The 13,435-nt window shown below is 49.0% G+C and overlaps 5 protein-coding genes across 5 annotated transcripts; 2 read left to right on the top strand and 3 right to left on the bottom strand.

The window, feature by feature from the left end:
* Window positions 1–731: 731 nt before the first annotated feature.
* On the bottom strand, window positions 732–1,559 carry N7508_002217 (mitochondrial 54S ribosomal protein mL57; the record flags this gene model as incomplete). Its single annotated transcript, XM_058460283.1, has 2 exons — window positions 732–884; window positions 942–1,559. The coding sequence occupies 2 exons, from the start codon at window positions 1,557–1,559 to the stop codon at window positions 732–734; spliced, it is 771 nt and encodes a 256-aa protein (XP_058323815.1).
* Window positions 1,560–4,816: 3,257 nt separating this feature from the next.
* On the bottom strand, window positions 4,817–5,568 carry N7508_002216 (uncharacterized protein; the record flags this gene model as incomplete). The annotated part of the gene is made up of 3 exons (XM_058460282.1): window positions 4,817–5,252; window positions 5,376–5,463; window positions 5,529–5,568. The coding sequence occupies 3 exons, from the start codon at window positions 5,566–5,568 to the stop codon at window positions 4,817–4,819; spliced, it is 564 nt and encodes a 187-aa protein (XP_058323814.1).
* A 1,154-nt stretch (window positions 5,569–6,722) lies between these two features.
* Window positions 6,723–7,888, top strand: N7508_002215 (NAD(P)H-dependent flavin oxidoreductase; the record flags this gene model as incomplete). The annotated part of the gene is made up of 4 exons (XM_058460281.1): window positions 6,723–6,765; window positions 6,822–6,904; window positions 6,959–7,687; window positions 7,745–7,888. The coding sequence occupies 4 exons, from the start codon at window positions 6,723–6,725 to the stop codon at window positions 7,886–7,888; spliced, it is 999 nt and encodes a 332-aa protein (XP_058323813.1).
* A 1,184-nt stretch (window positions 7,889–9,072) lies between these two features.
* N7508_002214 (uncharacterized protein) lies at window positions 9,073–9,891 on the top strand (the record flags this gene model as incomplete). The annotated part of the gene is made up of 1 exon (XM_058460280.1): window positions 9,073–9,891. The coding sequence occupies one exon, from the start codon at window positions 9,073–9,075 to the stop codon at window positions 9,889–9,891; it is 819 nt and encodes a 272-aa protein (XP_058323812.1).
* Window positions 9,892–10,674: 783 nt separating this feature from the next.
* On the bottom strand, window positions 10,675–11,216 carry N7508_002213 (hydrophobin family protein; the record flags this gene model as incomplete). Its single annotated transcript, XM_058460279.1, has 2 exons — window positions 10,675–10,731; window positions 10,782–11,216. 2 exons carry the CDS (start codon window positions 11,214–11,216, stop codon window positions 10,675–10,677), a joined length of 492 nt encoding a protein of 163 aa, XP_058323811.1.
* Window positions 11,217–13,435: the final 2,219 nt, after the last annotated feature.

The raw sequence follows: 13,435 nt of genomic DNA, 5'->3' as shown, positions 1-13,435 counted from the left end.
GAGGCGTAAATGAAACAAAGCCAGCTTGTGCGCCTACTGCAGCATTGTTGTACCAGTTGTTAGAGCAAGAAAAAAGTAGCAGATGGAGTGAAGAGCAAATGAAGTCGATCACGGATGATTGTTGGCGATGCCCGCATGGTCAACGGAGATGGACGCCAACCCCAATGGGGACTAGCGTATGAATTTTGCCATATAAAAACTCTTCGCGCATTTTTCCTTTTCTTCTTTTTCTTCTTCTCCAACGCTCCCAACAGACAGTGCGAGGCAGCATAAAGTCCTTGTGATTTTCTACAGTTAATCTGGCATTCTGTCAGACAGCTGTAGTGCTTTATTGCTACACTCGCGATATAGAGGCGCGGAGACTATGCATCTTACGAGGGTCCCATAAGAACTGGCCGAGTATTCTTCACTGTTACTCGGGCGGTGTCAGAGGGACCGTACATTCCTAGTTATAATATATAAATATTTTTTTATTAAATTGAATTATTCTTCTGGTCATTGATTTTTTTGGTTTTCTTTCAGAATTTTCCATTGTGGTATTGGGCTGTATAATAAGTAAGAAAGAAATGGAGAATATAAGAAACAAGTTGTTAAAAGTACATGTACAATCGTGTAGAGGTTCCCAAGTCAGAGGGTACACGCCTCATCCCCTGCCACAGATGGAAATATCAAACAAGATAACGCCCTGAAAATGCTCCGAGAGACACCAATGCCCCCAAAGGCTCAGACCTTCAGACCGACTTGAGGCCCAGGGGCTCAAGTATCCGCTCCCGAGCCAATTTGGTCGCAACGACAGCTCCCTTTTCCAACGAAACAGCACCGATAATAGCATACAGGGTATGCGCGAGCACGAGATCATAGCCAGATCGTTGCAGATCCTCGGGCTGTAGTAAAAACACTGGTTAGTTGATGCGAGGATACAAGACTGGATCGAGACATACCTGTTTGGGGCTCCATCTGAGAACCTTGGGCAGATCGTACTTATGTCCAAGCTCAGCAAGTTTCGATCGGTCAGTAAGGACCTTCTTATTTTCGGGGGATAGGTTGCCCAGTCCTTGGAGGGCCGGGTGGGAGAATGGCACGCGACCAAACTCGTCCACCTTGTTGACAGGCTCCGTGGGTGCCGCGCCTGATGCCGGCATAGCTACGTTCTGCGCCAGAGCCAGCGATGCTTGCAGGTGCACAATGCGCTTTCCGAGGAATGCCAATCGATCGTTGAAACCCCGACGTCCTTGGTCGAAACTCTTATGTGTCACTGCCAACCACTTGGTCTCATCAGAGAGGACCTTGTCACCACCATTGCCCAGCAATCGGATGTAGAACCGGTCCAGCAACTCGGGGTCTGTGTTGACGTGGTAGACAGGGCGCTTGGAGTTAAGGTGTAAACTGAAAGGCGCCTTGGCCTGCTCCGGGGTGTAGGACCATCGGGGCCGGTGTTGGGCGTCCTCAGCAGAGTTTGAGTAGGCGCGGGATGGGATGAATGTCGTAATCGGGCGGGCGACAGATTTGGATGCAGCGCAGGCGGTCTTGGCCGCTCGGGAGGTGAGGTTCAAAGCCATTGGGTTGGTTGGTCTGCGAGTCCAAGCCGGAGGTGATTGAACGAAAAGCAAAGAATTCGGACTTGGCGGTGTGATTCTGCCAACCACAAGCCTCCAACTCTATATCCATTGTTTGAGAATTAACTTCCCTCTCTTTCTACTCCTGTTTTTCATACTACGTAGAAGGGGCTTCGAGGATATCCAGTGGCTTATTTCTTTAACTCATCGGGTTTCCATTCCTGCGGTTTGACTTGCAATTATGGTGCGTTGGAAGCCGAGAGTAGCCAGGAGCTTCACCGCTGCTGCGTGTTATCTTTTGGCTCGAATGCTTGGCCTATGGTGCATCGGATCCGAAGCAACTAGCACAAGCTCTGGCTGTGGGAGCCTACCACAGATCAGCAGTGCTTTGATGATTGGGGTGGAGTCGAGCAAACTTCTACTGCCATGCTTCCATGCATGTAAGATTGAAAACTCATGACTCACATCAATCAGCAGTTCTTATAGCATCAAAGAAGATTTCTTGTGGCGGTCTGAGAGTGGAATTGACACAGTCTTCGATATACAGACCGCTGTTTGGTAGCCTAGAACCAACATGTCTGGGCTTCAGTTGACTCTGCAAATGTCATGCACTCATCCAGTGTTTGACCATCACAAAGTGAATAAACGCCGTTCTTTTCATATATCCTTCCATTGAGGAGGCGCTTCCGGGCTCGACTCGAGTATAGAAACATTCAGCTTGGTCTTGCAGATCACCCCGCCACTTGATCCAGCAACATCCTTCTCTGGATAGCATTGCCATACCATCGACCAACAAGAAATCTGTGTCCTCTGCCCTTCCAGGCGATAGGCCAGAAAATCAAGACAGGTAACACCAACCCGCTATCCGACTGGACGAACGGCGATACAACGGTGGCGCAACAGACCCTAAGCGCGGCCCAACCACCAGGGACACCGATATCTAGCCGCTGCAGAGCAACCGTGGGAAACTCTTCAAGAAAAGCCAAGACGGACAAGGAAGGGTTTCAAACGGTTGAAAATCGTTCAAGAAAAGATTCGGCGGTCTTCGCGAACACAGCCGTTGCGCGCGACCTGCCGGATGCAGAGGTCATAGCTCGATAGAACTACGAGCTGAGGTGGCACAGCGTTGGCCCTAGTGGAGCACGGGCAGTTTTTTGAGTCTGCTTGGCGATTCTGCGGATGTTGGCAGTGGAAACGACTGGGCGAGGCGCTGATGGTTGGCTAGAAAGGCCCTTGCCACTCTCGACCGCAGAAAACGGGTCTGCTGCATCGTACCCTGAGCTTCTTCCCTGGAATAGGCAAGAGACTTGCAGTAAGAAACAGAACGTGATCCACGTGTGTTGGGGTTCAGTCTATTTGCGGGTTTGTGCTCTATCAGTAGGCTTCCTTGTTCTCTTTTTTTTCCTCTTCGGGCCGTTGGAAGCTTCGACAGCCTGCATCCGCATTATTCTCGGGACTAAGCCAGTCAGCAAGTCATAATGGTTATTGTGGGATTAACAAGTCAGGGCATGTGGCAACTACTTTAAGTGTCTTCGTAGGATGTCAAGGTAAGAGTACAGGTCACAGAGACACAGAGTAATTGAGAATGTTTGGCAGCTTTAGGTCCATATAGTTCCCAAAATAAGTGGCCACGGCATGATTGTTCAACCCAACCCAATTAGTCCCTAATATCGCATAAGTAGCGGCGAACCGACAGCGGCAAGGCATCTAGAACAAACCCACTGAAACACACTTCTTCAAGACGATCGCTGCACGAAACCGAAGGCTCATACCGCTGGTGAAACTCCCCTGTACTCTGCCTCCAAGGCCAGTGATCCGGGGAAAGGATCAACAGCCTTCCCCCACGGTATTTGAGCCATTCACCACTATAATCAAGTGTATTTCCTCCAAGTGAATCAATTCCGGTCAATGCTTGCTTCCGCGGAACAAACAAGCGGTGGCCACGGCAGCGGGTGTGACAGCGGTAGCACTGGCTAACGGTTTATACATCAAGTCTTCAAGCGGGCCCTTGCAGACCCAACCGAGATATTGCCAGATCTTCACGGGAAAGCCAAATTGTAGAGCAACGGGAAAGGCCCTCCAAGCCTTTTATGATCCTTGATTGGGATGCTCGACAGGATGGCGGTGTACAACTTGTCCGGCGTGAGTGGATGGCGCGATGTATCCAACGGCTTGGACGCTCATGAACATAAATAGACAAGACTGACCTGTCCAAGTGGCCTTCTTTTCATTTTCAGGTTCAAGGAGATCTTCACCTGTGTTCTTTGTCTGCCTTTGTTAAATACGTTGCCGTTGTTTACTTGGACAAGTGCGTTGTCTGTTCTATCAACCTCAACTATAACCACTTCCGCTTTGAGATACTCCGCGAATACCAAAATGGCGTGCAGCTACCTCTCTGTCTCTGGCTCGGTTATTTCATCACTGGCCCATATCTTCTACACCTTTGCCGGAGGCATCCCGGCCAGTGATCACTCCGTGCAAGATCCGCCTTCGCCTCAACCTTTCCCTCCTAACCCACCTCCAAGTCCTGCTTGAATGGCAATTATGGGTTCTTGCTTTTTTGGCGTTGCGGGGAACCAGGTGCAATATGTCAGTCATCCTGTAGGTTACGGGCTCGGATATATATATATATACATATTTGGGTCGACCGACGACGGCTCGGAAATGTGCTAATTGATTGTATAGATCATAACGGGGCATTTCAATTTCGGGCTTCATGATGGGAACATGCATTGAAGGGGCGACTGGGAGAATCATTATGTGTATCGTCGCTGGAATACCACCTGGGCCACAAAATAACATGTGGTAAAAGTGTTTGTTAGGAGCCGCTAGGTGATCAAATGGCATAAAAGTTTCAGCAACGAAAGCTTTGGCTTTATTGACAATTTAATATCTCAAGGTGCCCTCTTTTTGGCATGGTCTCTGCTCACATAATAGCTTAATGATGCATCACTACATCAATGGAGCTGTATTCCAGAGTACTTTCACCAAAGAATCACATTTCATATTGAAACAAAGAAGCCTTAATGAAAAAAAGTTTAGTGATAGATCCATGACCTATAGACCGAATCCATAAAGTCAGTGGTCCAGTGTCAGTGATCCAGTTTCGAGCCAGACAATTCCTAGCAGAAATCAGATAGAACAGAAAAGAAAGAACCCGTGCCTTTGAGCTTGCGCCAATCGACCCGATTCGTGTATATTTGGCAGAAATCACTTTAATAACACAGAAGGAAACTCGGAGGTATGAGGTATGGAAACATTTAAAGCAAAGCAAGACCAACAGCGCTGGCAATGCTGAGGCCAACGACAGTCCAGCCAGTCTTGATAATAACGGGGTTGGTAAGACCACGGCCAAGATCCCACATCAAGTGGCGGATACCGTTCATGCAGTGGTAGGTGAAGGGAAGGGCAAGGGTGCTCTTGAGGAGGACCTTGGCCAGGACGGGCATGGCGCCCATGGAAGCGGCCATGGTGGCCGACTCGAGGTGCCATCCGAAGGTGGGGGAGACGAGGTAAGCGGTGGCCCAGAGGTAGAGGGTGCCGGAGAGGGCGACACCAGAGATACGGTGCAGAGAAGAGCCGATCCAGCCAATCTGGGGCTTGTAGATGGTGAGGTGGGGAGCGATGGGCCGCTGGAGACGCTGCTTAACGAGGATCTGGGTAGGGTCCTCGGTGTTGGGAGACGAGGTGACTTGTCTATAGATCACGATTGTCGGGTTAGTTCTCGACTTTCTCTTTGCAGATGACGTAGGATTCCGTGGGGTTTAGATCCGGGGTTTGGCGAGAATCAATTCGTTGTGATAATGCTAGGTGACTGACCTCGTCTGGATGTTCTGGCCGAGAGCAACAGCGGCGGGGGAGGCGCGCATCAAGGAGGACTGCATAGCGAACGGCTGCTGGACGGCAACTGAGAACCCGGGACAAGTTAGATCGCAAATTCGACAAGGGCGGCATTGGGGGATTGAGACATACGCCGTCGCAGCGACTGCTGGGCAACCTTTTGAGAGAACATTTTGAAGCGTATAGGGTTGAATATGCTCTCGTGGATCTGAACAAGAAATCCCAAGTGCCTCGCGAACGTTCGGAATCGCGGACGACCTCGGGTACCGGAGTACAAGTCACGGGACTGGCTCCCGGGACTTCACTCGGCCAATCAACAGCCGTCTATTACCAGCCGGAAGATTGTTCTTCCCACACACTACGCAGGCCACGTGATCCTCGCCTGTTTTCCCACTTTCTCTCGAGTTTCCCGCAGTTTCTTTTCTTTCTTCACCAAGAGTCTCGGCTCTCGTCGTCTACCTCTCTGGGATGATGTCGTCGTGTTTAGCTTTCCCTCACTGATTGCGGCTTTCTGTCGTGATCGCCGAGGGATATTGAGGCTCTCAGAAGGACTCCCGTCGTTAATCGCCCGTTCTCCTCTTTCTATGAGCAGAAGGGGTTTCATATCAGGGTCACATACTGTAATCATTATCACATTGTAGAACAAGGCCAGGGGCTGACTGTCATGCTGGATTTCTTGTTATTTGAACGTCCTTATAACTGAAGAGAAACTGGCAAATGGCTTAGCGTACGGCCCGCCATGGATGCTATTCGGTCTGGTTCATGTGAATCTATGTCTACAGATTCAGGTCCTTGCGGCCTTTGAGCTTGCTTCAGAGCTTCAGACAGATCAATGCTCAATGCCAGCTAAGCTACTGTGCAGAGTATGCAAGTACAACGTACTCTGTAGTCTTGTGAAGGGGTCACGGGTTTCTATCACATGCAATCAGGGGTCAGGCTTGTAATGAGTTAAGAGTGAGTTCTTCTATAGAACCTCTCTTCTTCTTTGATTCGAACCTAGGCAGCCTAGTGTGGTCATATTTGATTATTTGATCAGCATAACTACGCAACACAAGCCATTTATACCTATTTAGACCCGGTAATCCAGAAATTATCCCAACCTCGGCATCTCGGACCTTCCCCACAGTAGTCCGCGGCTTTCATCGGTTTATTATCTGGTCACTCTCTCTTGCCTTGTGACTATATTATACACTCGCTTCAACTTCTATACTCGGGAAGTGATCAAGTTCATGTCAGTATCCTGTCCCTAACCATGTTAGGTCTGTACTGACCCGAACTTCCACAGTAATTAGATTAGATACCGATACCCCGACGACAACGTTCAATATGCCATTCAACACAGCCTTGACGCGGAAGCTCGGAATTCGAGGTGTGTTATATTACATATACACCCCACACATGTTCAGTCGTTGACAAGATTGACAGTACCCGTTGTGCAGGGTGGTATGCAATGGGTTGGATACGCCGAGCTGGCCTCGGCCGTTAGCAATGCAGGTGGACTGGGAATTGTATGTTCCCCCAACCTGGGCACAGTATAAACCGCATGTTCTCACTATCTATAGCTCACTGCTCTCACCCAACCAACCCCCGAAGACCTCCGCAAAGAGATCCGGAGATGTCGCACCATGACCAAGTACCCCTTCGGAGTCAACCTGACCCTCCTTCCCGCCATGGTTCCCCCCGACTACGGTGCGTACGCACAAGTGATTATCGATGAGGGCATTAAGATCGTCGAGACTGCTGGTAACAACCCAGGCCCTGTCATCGCCCAGCTGAAGAAGGCCGGCACAATCATCCTGCACAAGTGCACGACCATCCGCCACGCAAAGTCCGCCGTTAAGCTCGGCGTGGACTTCCTCTCTATCGATGGATTCGAATGTGCTGGTCATGTTGGTGAGCACGACATCACCAACTTCATTCTGCTGAGCCGTGCTCGCCAGGAGCTTGGCGTGCCCTTCATTGCCTCGGGTGGATTCGCCGACGGCCAGGGTCTTGCTGCTGCCCTGGCTCTTGGTGCCGAGGGTATCAACATGGGTACTCGCTTCATGAGCACTGTCGAAGCTCCTATTCACCAGAAGATCAAGGAGGCTATTGTCAATGCCCAGGAGACTGATACCGCTCTTGTCCTTCGTCGGTGGAAGAACACTTCCCGTCTTTTTGCCAACAAGGTGACTCAGGATGCCTTGAAGATTGAAAAGGAGAGCAAGACTGGTGACTTTAGCGAGATTGGACCCTATGTTAGCGGCAAGCGTGGTCGCCAGGTCTTTTTGAACGGTGACCCTGACTACGGTGTAAGTTGATCCTACTCTAGACTCTATATATGATGCTTTTTCTAACTTGGTGCACAGGTCTGGACTGCCGGCCAGGTTATTGGTCTGATTCATGACATTCCGACTTGCGATGCCCTGCTCACCCGGATCGAGAAGGAGGCCCTGGAAGCCATGAGCCGGACCAGGTCTCTGTTCAGCGATACTCCCATTAGCAAGCTTTGAAGTTGTCTCATTATATATGCACTCTCGGGCCCCATTTGTCTAGTTTGCTCATGTCTTGGAAATGTCCAATAGAATCGACTGGCTTCCATTTTGTTCCATATATCATGAATTACATACGCGTTTACCTTTTGGATATACTCGGATTTTCCTTGCAACTTCACGCTCGTCAGCGTCATATGCCTCGTGCTATTAAAAGAAATAGGCCAATATTCCAAAAGGGGAGCCAACGGTCTATCATCAAGCATTCCTGAGCGAGGGTCCGTGAGACGCGCAGCAAGGATCTGCAAGCACGTAGATCCACGCTCAGACACTCGCTGGCATTCCTCCGACCTCCAACAATAATGGTCCAACCTCATACAACTATCTACAGCTACAAATGCGCACACCAAAAAACATCATTATGGCTCAAGTGACCAAAATAGACGACTGCTGATCCCTAAAGCCCTATGTCTGAATATGCTAGGTAGAAAGGGATGTGGAGAGATCCTTGCATGCAGCAGATCCTATGGGGAATTCTCGAGGGCACTCTTCCAACAGAAGCGATTGGCCAGGTCTCAATTCCAACGTTGATTCTCGGATGATCATAATCTTGTATCGCTGTTGCCAGCACATTGACGATGATTGGTCTCCAGGCAACCCAGCCCTTACACCTTACCGCACTGGACTCGGCGTTTGCAGCGTAGTGGAGACAGAAGCTCTTCTATACAAATCCTTCTATTTCACCGCTATGCCACTTATTCCCAAAGAAGGTTTACAAGAATAGACATACAGAAACTCTAGCTCTGTACATGTACATGTACAACTCAGTTACAAACTACACTCACACTTGCCAATCCCCAGAACTTGTTTCTGCCCTCGTACTGCAGCTACATGTAGACCAGCACCCCATGGTGATCTAGATAGCGACACATACCTGGCTCCCGAGCTTCCCTAGTCCAGAATCGAATGCAGCCCAATTTAGTTCCTTATCTTTCTCCCTTGTCCCATCGCTTTGGTTCTGGGTACTTGCTTGTTTAAGCCCCTCAATTACTTCTGTCGCAAGCTATACCACACCTCTATGACCATCATCTAGCTCTTCGTCTTGACTGCATATACACCTCCACACCACACATACCTTGCCTTTACATCAATACACCATCTTCCAAACCAAACCACCCCTAAAAAAAGAACACCCAATCACCAAAATGGGCCTCATATCAACCCTATCCCGCCACATGCGCAACAAAAGACTCTCCCGTCGCCTCTCATCCCAATCAAGTAAACTCCAAGACGACGACTCAAATGACCTGATAAAACCATACTCAGAAACAGCCTCACTACGCGCCGAAAGCGTAGCATCCACATCAACAATGGTCCACCATTCCCTCCATGAACCAGTCCTGCCGTCAGAATCCCCAGCAAATAGGATGACAATCCGGACGGATAACCTCAATATGCGCACCTTATTCGATACTTCATCTCATACAACGCCCATCTCGCCTACGTCTATCTCACCAATGGATAATCGTCCCGTGAGGGCACTGTCAAGGCCTGAATACCCAGTTCTTAAATTGGATATGTGTCAAGCACCATTTGAGCCGCGCAAATTGGCGGAGCCATTGGAGACAGGCCCGAGGAGGGCACATGATACTAGGAAGATTGGAAAGAGTCGTGGTAGGGAGTGTTCGTCTGAGTCCTCGACGGATGCTGAGAAGGACGTAGATGTTGTTTCGCCGGGGAAAAGTGGGAATGTCAATGTCAAAGAGAAGAAGAGGAGGTCTATGAAGGGTTTACTCAAGAAGCATTGTGGATTGGATATTCCGCGCTCGTCGCTTTCGCTTAAGACGAGGAAGAGTCCTGCGTCGGCTTCGACTAGGTGGTTGGATTCGGCTGGGGCTGGGGAGGATGGCGATGAGGGGTTTGTTGATGTTAAAGATGAGAAGTGGTTGGAGGCTCATTTGGGGTTGAGGGGGAGGAGGAGGAATGCCATTTGGGGTGGGAGTGCGTTGGGCAGGCCATTGTGAGGGTTTGGGTTGTTTTGTACTTGGGCTCATGAGGTGGTTTTAGGGGTTTTTTTGTATAGCGTTGCCATTTTTGTTTTGTGGATTTGGTAATGGGATGAGTGTTTGAACACAATAAAAGTTTTTCATTCCAGTTCTATGCTCAGCAGTTGCAAGTATGAGACATAGGTTACTTAGCTCTCTGGGGTAGAAAGAGTTAGTAGTTGGAAGACATTACGCAAAGTACTAAGGGTTAAGAGATTTGACTTCAGAGTATAAGTGAATAGGGCACGCCATGAGAGGGCCGACAGGATTGTAGCTCATGTGCTCAGGTCCCCACAGCTTCTTACAAGGAAAATTCACCAGGCAAGCCAAGGTTTAGGAGAGACGGAAGAGAAAGAATGGTTAAATTGGCAATTTTATATCAAGCAATCAATTCAAGAAGTGCGAGCGTTTCTAATGGATTAAAACTATATATGCGAAAGATGCCAGGTCGAGACGGCAGCTCGAAACGGTTCCAAAGCACAAAAGCAAGTAGCGAAGAGCACCATGCCAAAAACAAGAGCGATAAAGCAAAAAACAGTCTTTCTTCTCCGAGGGGTGCCACACGACACGATTAATGATACACGGACGGCGCAATAAACAAGGCATCTAACTAATCAAACAAAAGCCAGAGCCTGTTTTCCATCCCCGAGATCTATAACAGTTCACATCTTCGCTCATGCCGAAACCCAAGAGCCAATCGCCCAGAGGGCTGGCGAAGTGACCAGCGCATCTTGCTTAGTGCGAGAAAGCATACGAAAGCGCTTAGATGATGGAGCCAAGGGCAACGCAGGGCAGACCGAGGCCGACGAGGTCGGAGTTCTGAAGACGCTGTTAGCTGTGAATCGTAGGAAGACAAAAAAAATACTCACGGCGCTGCTGGGGGAGTTCTGGCAACAGGCAATGTTCTGCTTGCACTTCTGGTTGATGAGATCCTGGATGGGGACGGCAATGAGGATAGGGATCTGGAGGTCGAGCTTGGAGCACTGGTCGAACAGACCGAGACCGCTAGCACCAGAGCCGGAGCCAATGAGGTTGCTGAGGGTGCCGCCGAGCATGCCGGAGTTGACATCGGTGGTGTCGCCGGCGTAGGTGGCCTTGTTGCAGCAAGAAAGCTGAGCCTGGTCACCGCACTTGGCCTGAGCCTGCTTGACAGTCATGTTGTCGGGAACAGGGAAGCGGACGTTGGTGTTGCCCTTGTTGGCGACGCCGTTGGCGTTGCCAACGCCACCGGCGGAGGGGCCGACGGGAGGAAGAGCAGCAACGGTGGCAGCGAGGGCCAGGACAGCGGAGATAGTGAACTGCATTGTGACTGTGGATTTGGATTTGAACGAGAGAAAACTCGGAGTAAAAGATGGAAGGCAAGAGAAGACTGCTTCGAGAGAAGGAGAGTTTGAAAGAGAGTGATGCGGATGGATGAAGAAGGAACTGGGGTGCAGAATCACCTCGTCTTTATAGATTTGGATCGAGGGTCTGTGAGTCCCTCTCTCCCTCTGTGCCAGGGCCAAATTGTTGCTTCCTTGGCTAGAGTCATCTCCAGTCTGTCTCCGGAATGCCACTGGAAGGAAAGGGAGGTGTTGATCAATCCGTTGTGTAGGGCTTGTAGACCATCAAGTGGTCCCTGCGAGCCTCCTGGTATGGATCTGCCCCATCGTAGGACCTCACTTCACGCGACCACAGGATTGTCCTGGCATTCTTTGGCACTGGCTTATTTGTTCAGTTGGCCTAGGCTCGTAGAGTGCCCACAATTCGTTCAGTTTGTTGTTTGTTGATCCATTTCCCAATGTTATTAGTGGGTATAGACCTCAGAAACAGGCATGATTAATTTCACTATGTTTTGGAGCATTCACACCACGCAATACTGACCAAAGTAAGCTTAAGCTCAGTGGGTCACAGGGTCCTCGTCCCTGAGACTCATTTCCCAGCCACACAGGGGCTTTCTTCGCCCTCCTTGGTTGGCTCCTCTACGCCTGCTCGGGCACTAAGGCATGCACCGCAGCCTTTGCTCATGGCCAACACCTGATCCTGCCCAGGGACCACTAAGATTCCCCCCCCACTGGTGGAGTATGGCCCCTACCTGCAAGGGCGCACGCTGCACCTCGGGCACTTAGCCCGTACACAGGGAGAATCGAGACATTCCCTTCATTGTTTCGGAGGCCTTCCAGCTGCGAAGAATTAGAAATCGTAACGGTAAAACTCTTGGCTTCATGCGCCTTTAGTCTCCGATTGGGGATGGGCTGTTTTCTCCGATGATGTCGTCGGTAGTTTCAGCCAAATTATCCCTGACGTCTCACGGGGTTTGTCCCAGTTTGCACTGTTTGTGTCTATATCCCCTTGACGGTCCCCATTTGCTCTACTATGCTTGCTCGTTACATTAGGTCTTGACTCTACTATCTGATCGGGGTCTTGGTCATGTGAAAGTAGTGACTCGGGGTCTACAGAATCCAACTGCACATCACAATCTTAGTTTTAGAATGGCCCTTCATTGTAGATTCTTTGCACCGTCATTTTATCCTTGCAACAGCATTTCGCAGCTCTTGCTGCAACGCTCTACCTTGCGTATCTAATACCTTTGAACTAGACGAATGAAGAATGTTTTGAAATATGTCCCTGATTTGGTTGTCTGATTTGAGGAAGTAGATCTATAGGCAATCTAGAGAGGCGGTCATACTGCTGAAGCAATTCACGGACAATTCGAGGTTTCTGATGTAGAGACTAAGTATCGAGGTGGTAAAGTAAACAAACATAGATCTGCTCTGTATTATCTCCTTGCCCTGTAATTGAGTGTGTAGAATGTTAAGGGTTAAGGTATGGTCCTCTAATGTGAGAATATCAAGGATGGTCATGACATTATACAGCATGAAGATATAATACTTCTTGGTGGAATCGAAAAGATCTGGTGTATGTTGACTCAATATCTATCGTATAACCTTATGAGATTTCTGGGTTTCAAATTTGCATGTTATTCAAAGGATGTAGTTAGTATAAAATATACATGTAGACATTGAACATATATTTCAAATCTCAACAACCAAAAGAACTGAAATCTCATAAAAATGGCCCAAACTGCTTCAATTAAGGCCTTGACGCTTATAATTATATATCTTGTAATTATCTAACCCAATGTTTCCTTTTTTTTTGTCATATCAGTTTAGCCTTATTCCATAGAATCGATATCTGATGCTGGCAGTCAGAGCATCTAAGATACCAGTTAGTAAGTACAACTCCTGTTTACATTGAGTTGAATCCGGGGAATCATTCCGCAAGATCTTATTGAGATAGGACCCTTGCGGGTATGATGTGTGATTGCCCAAGCACACATCCCTACTGTCGTATGGCCGAGGTTCAATTTAATACCATTTTCTCTAGGACTATTACCGCTTGTTATCATAGGATGATTAAGCTTGAACGGTGCTTTGTCTTTGTCTGTGCTAGTAGTATCTCAACTAGCATTTTGAGTGTTCAACATAGCCACGACAAGTTAGCTCACATACAAGCCTTGAGCCAAGATGATAATGCAGCGGGT

The sequence above is a fragment of the Penicillium antarcticum genome, assembly GCF_028974205.1.
Source record: "Penicillium antarcticum strain IBT 31339 chromosome Unknown utg000002l_segment0_segment0, whole genome shotgun sequence".
NCBI classification, from domain to species: Eukaryota; Fungi; Ascomycota; class Eurotiomycetes; order Eurotiales; family Aspergillaceae; genus Penicillium; species Penicillium antarcticum.
The sequence above is the reverse complement of the archived record's forward strand: the minus strand, read 5'-3'. Positions and strand labels throughout refer to the sequence as shown.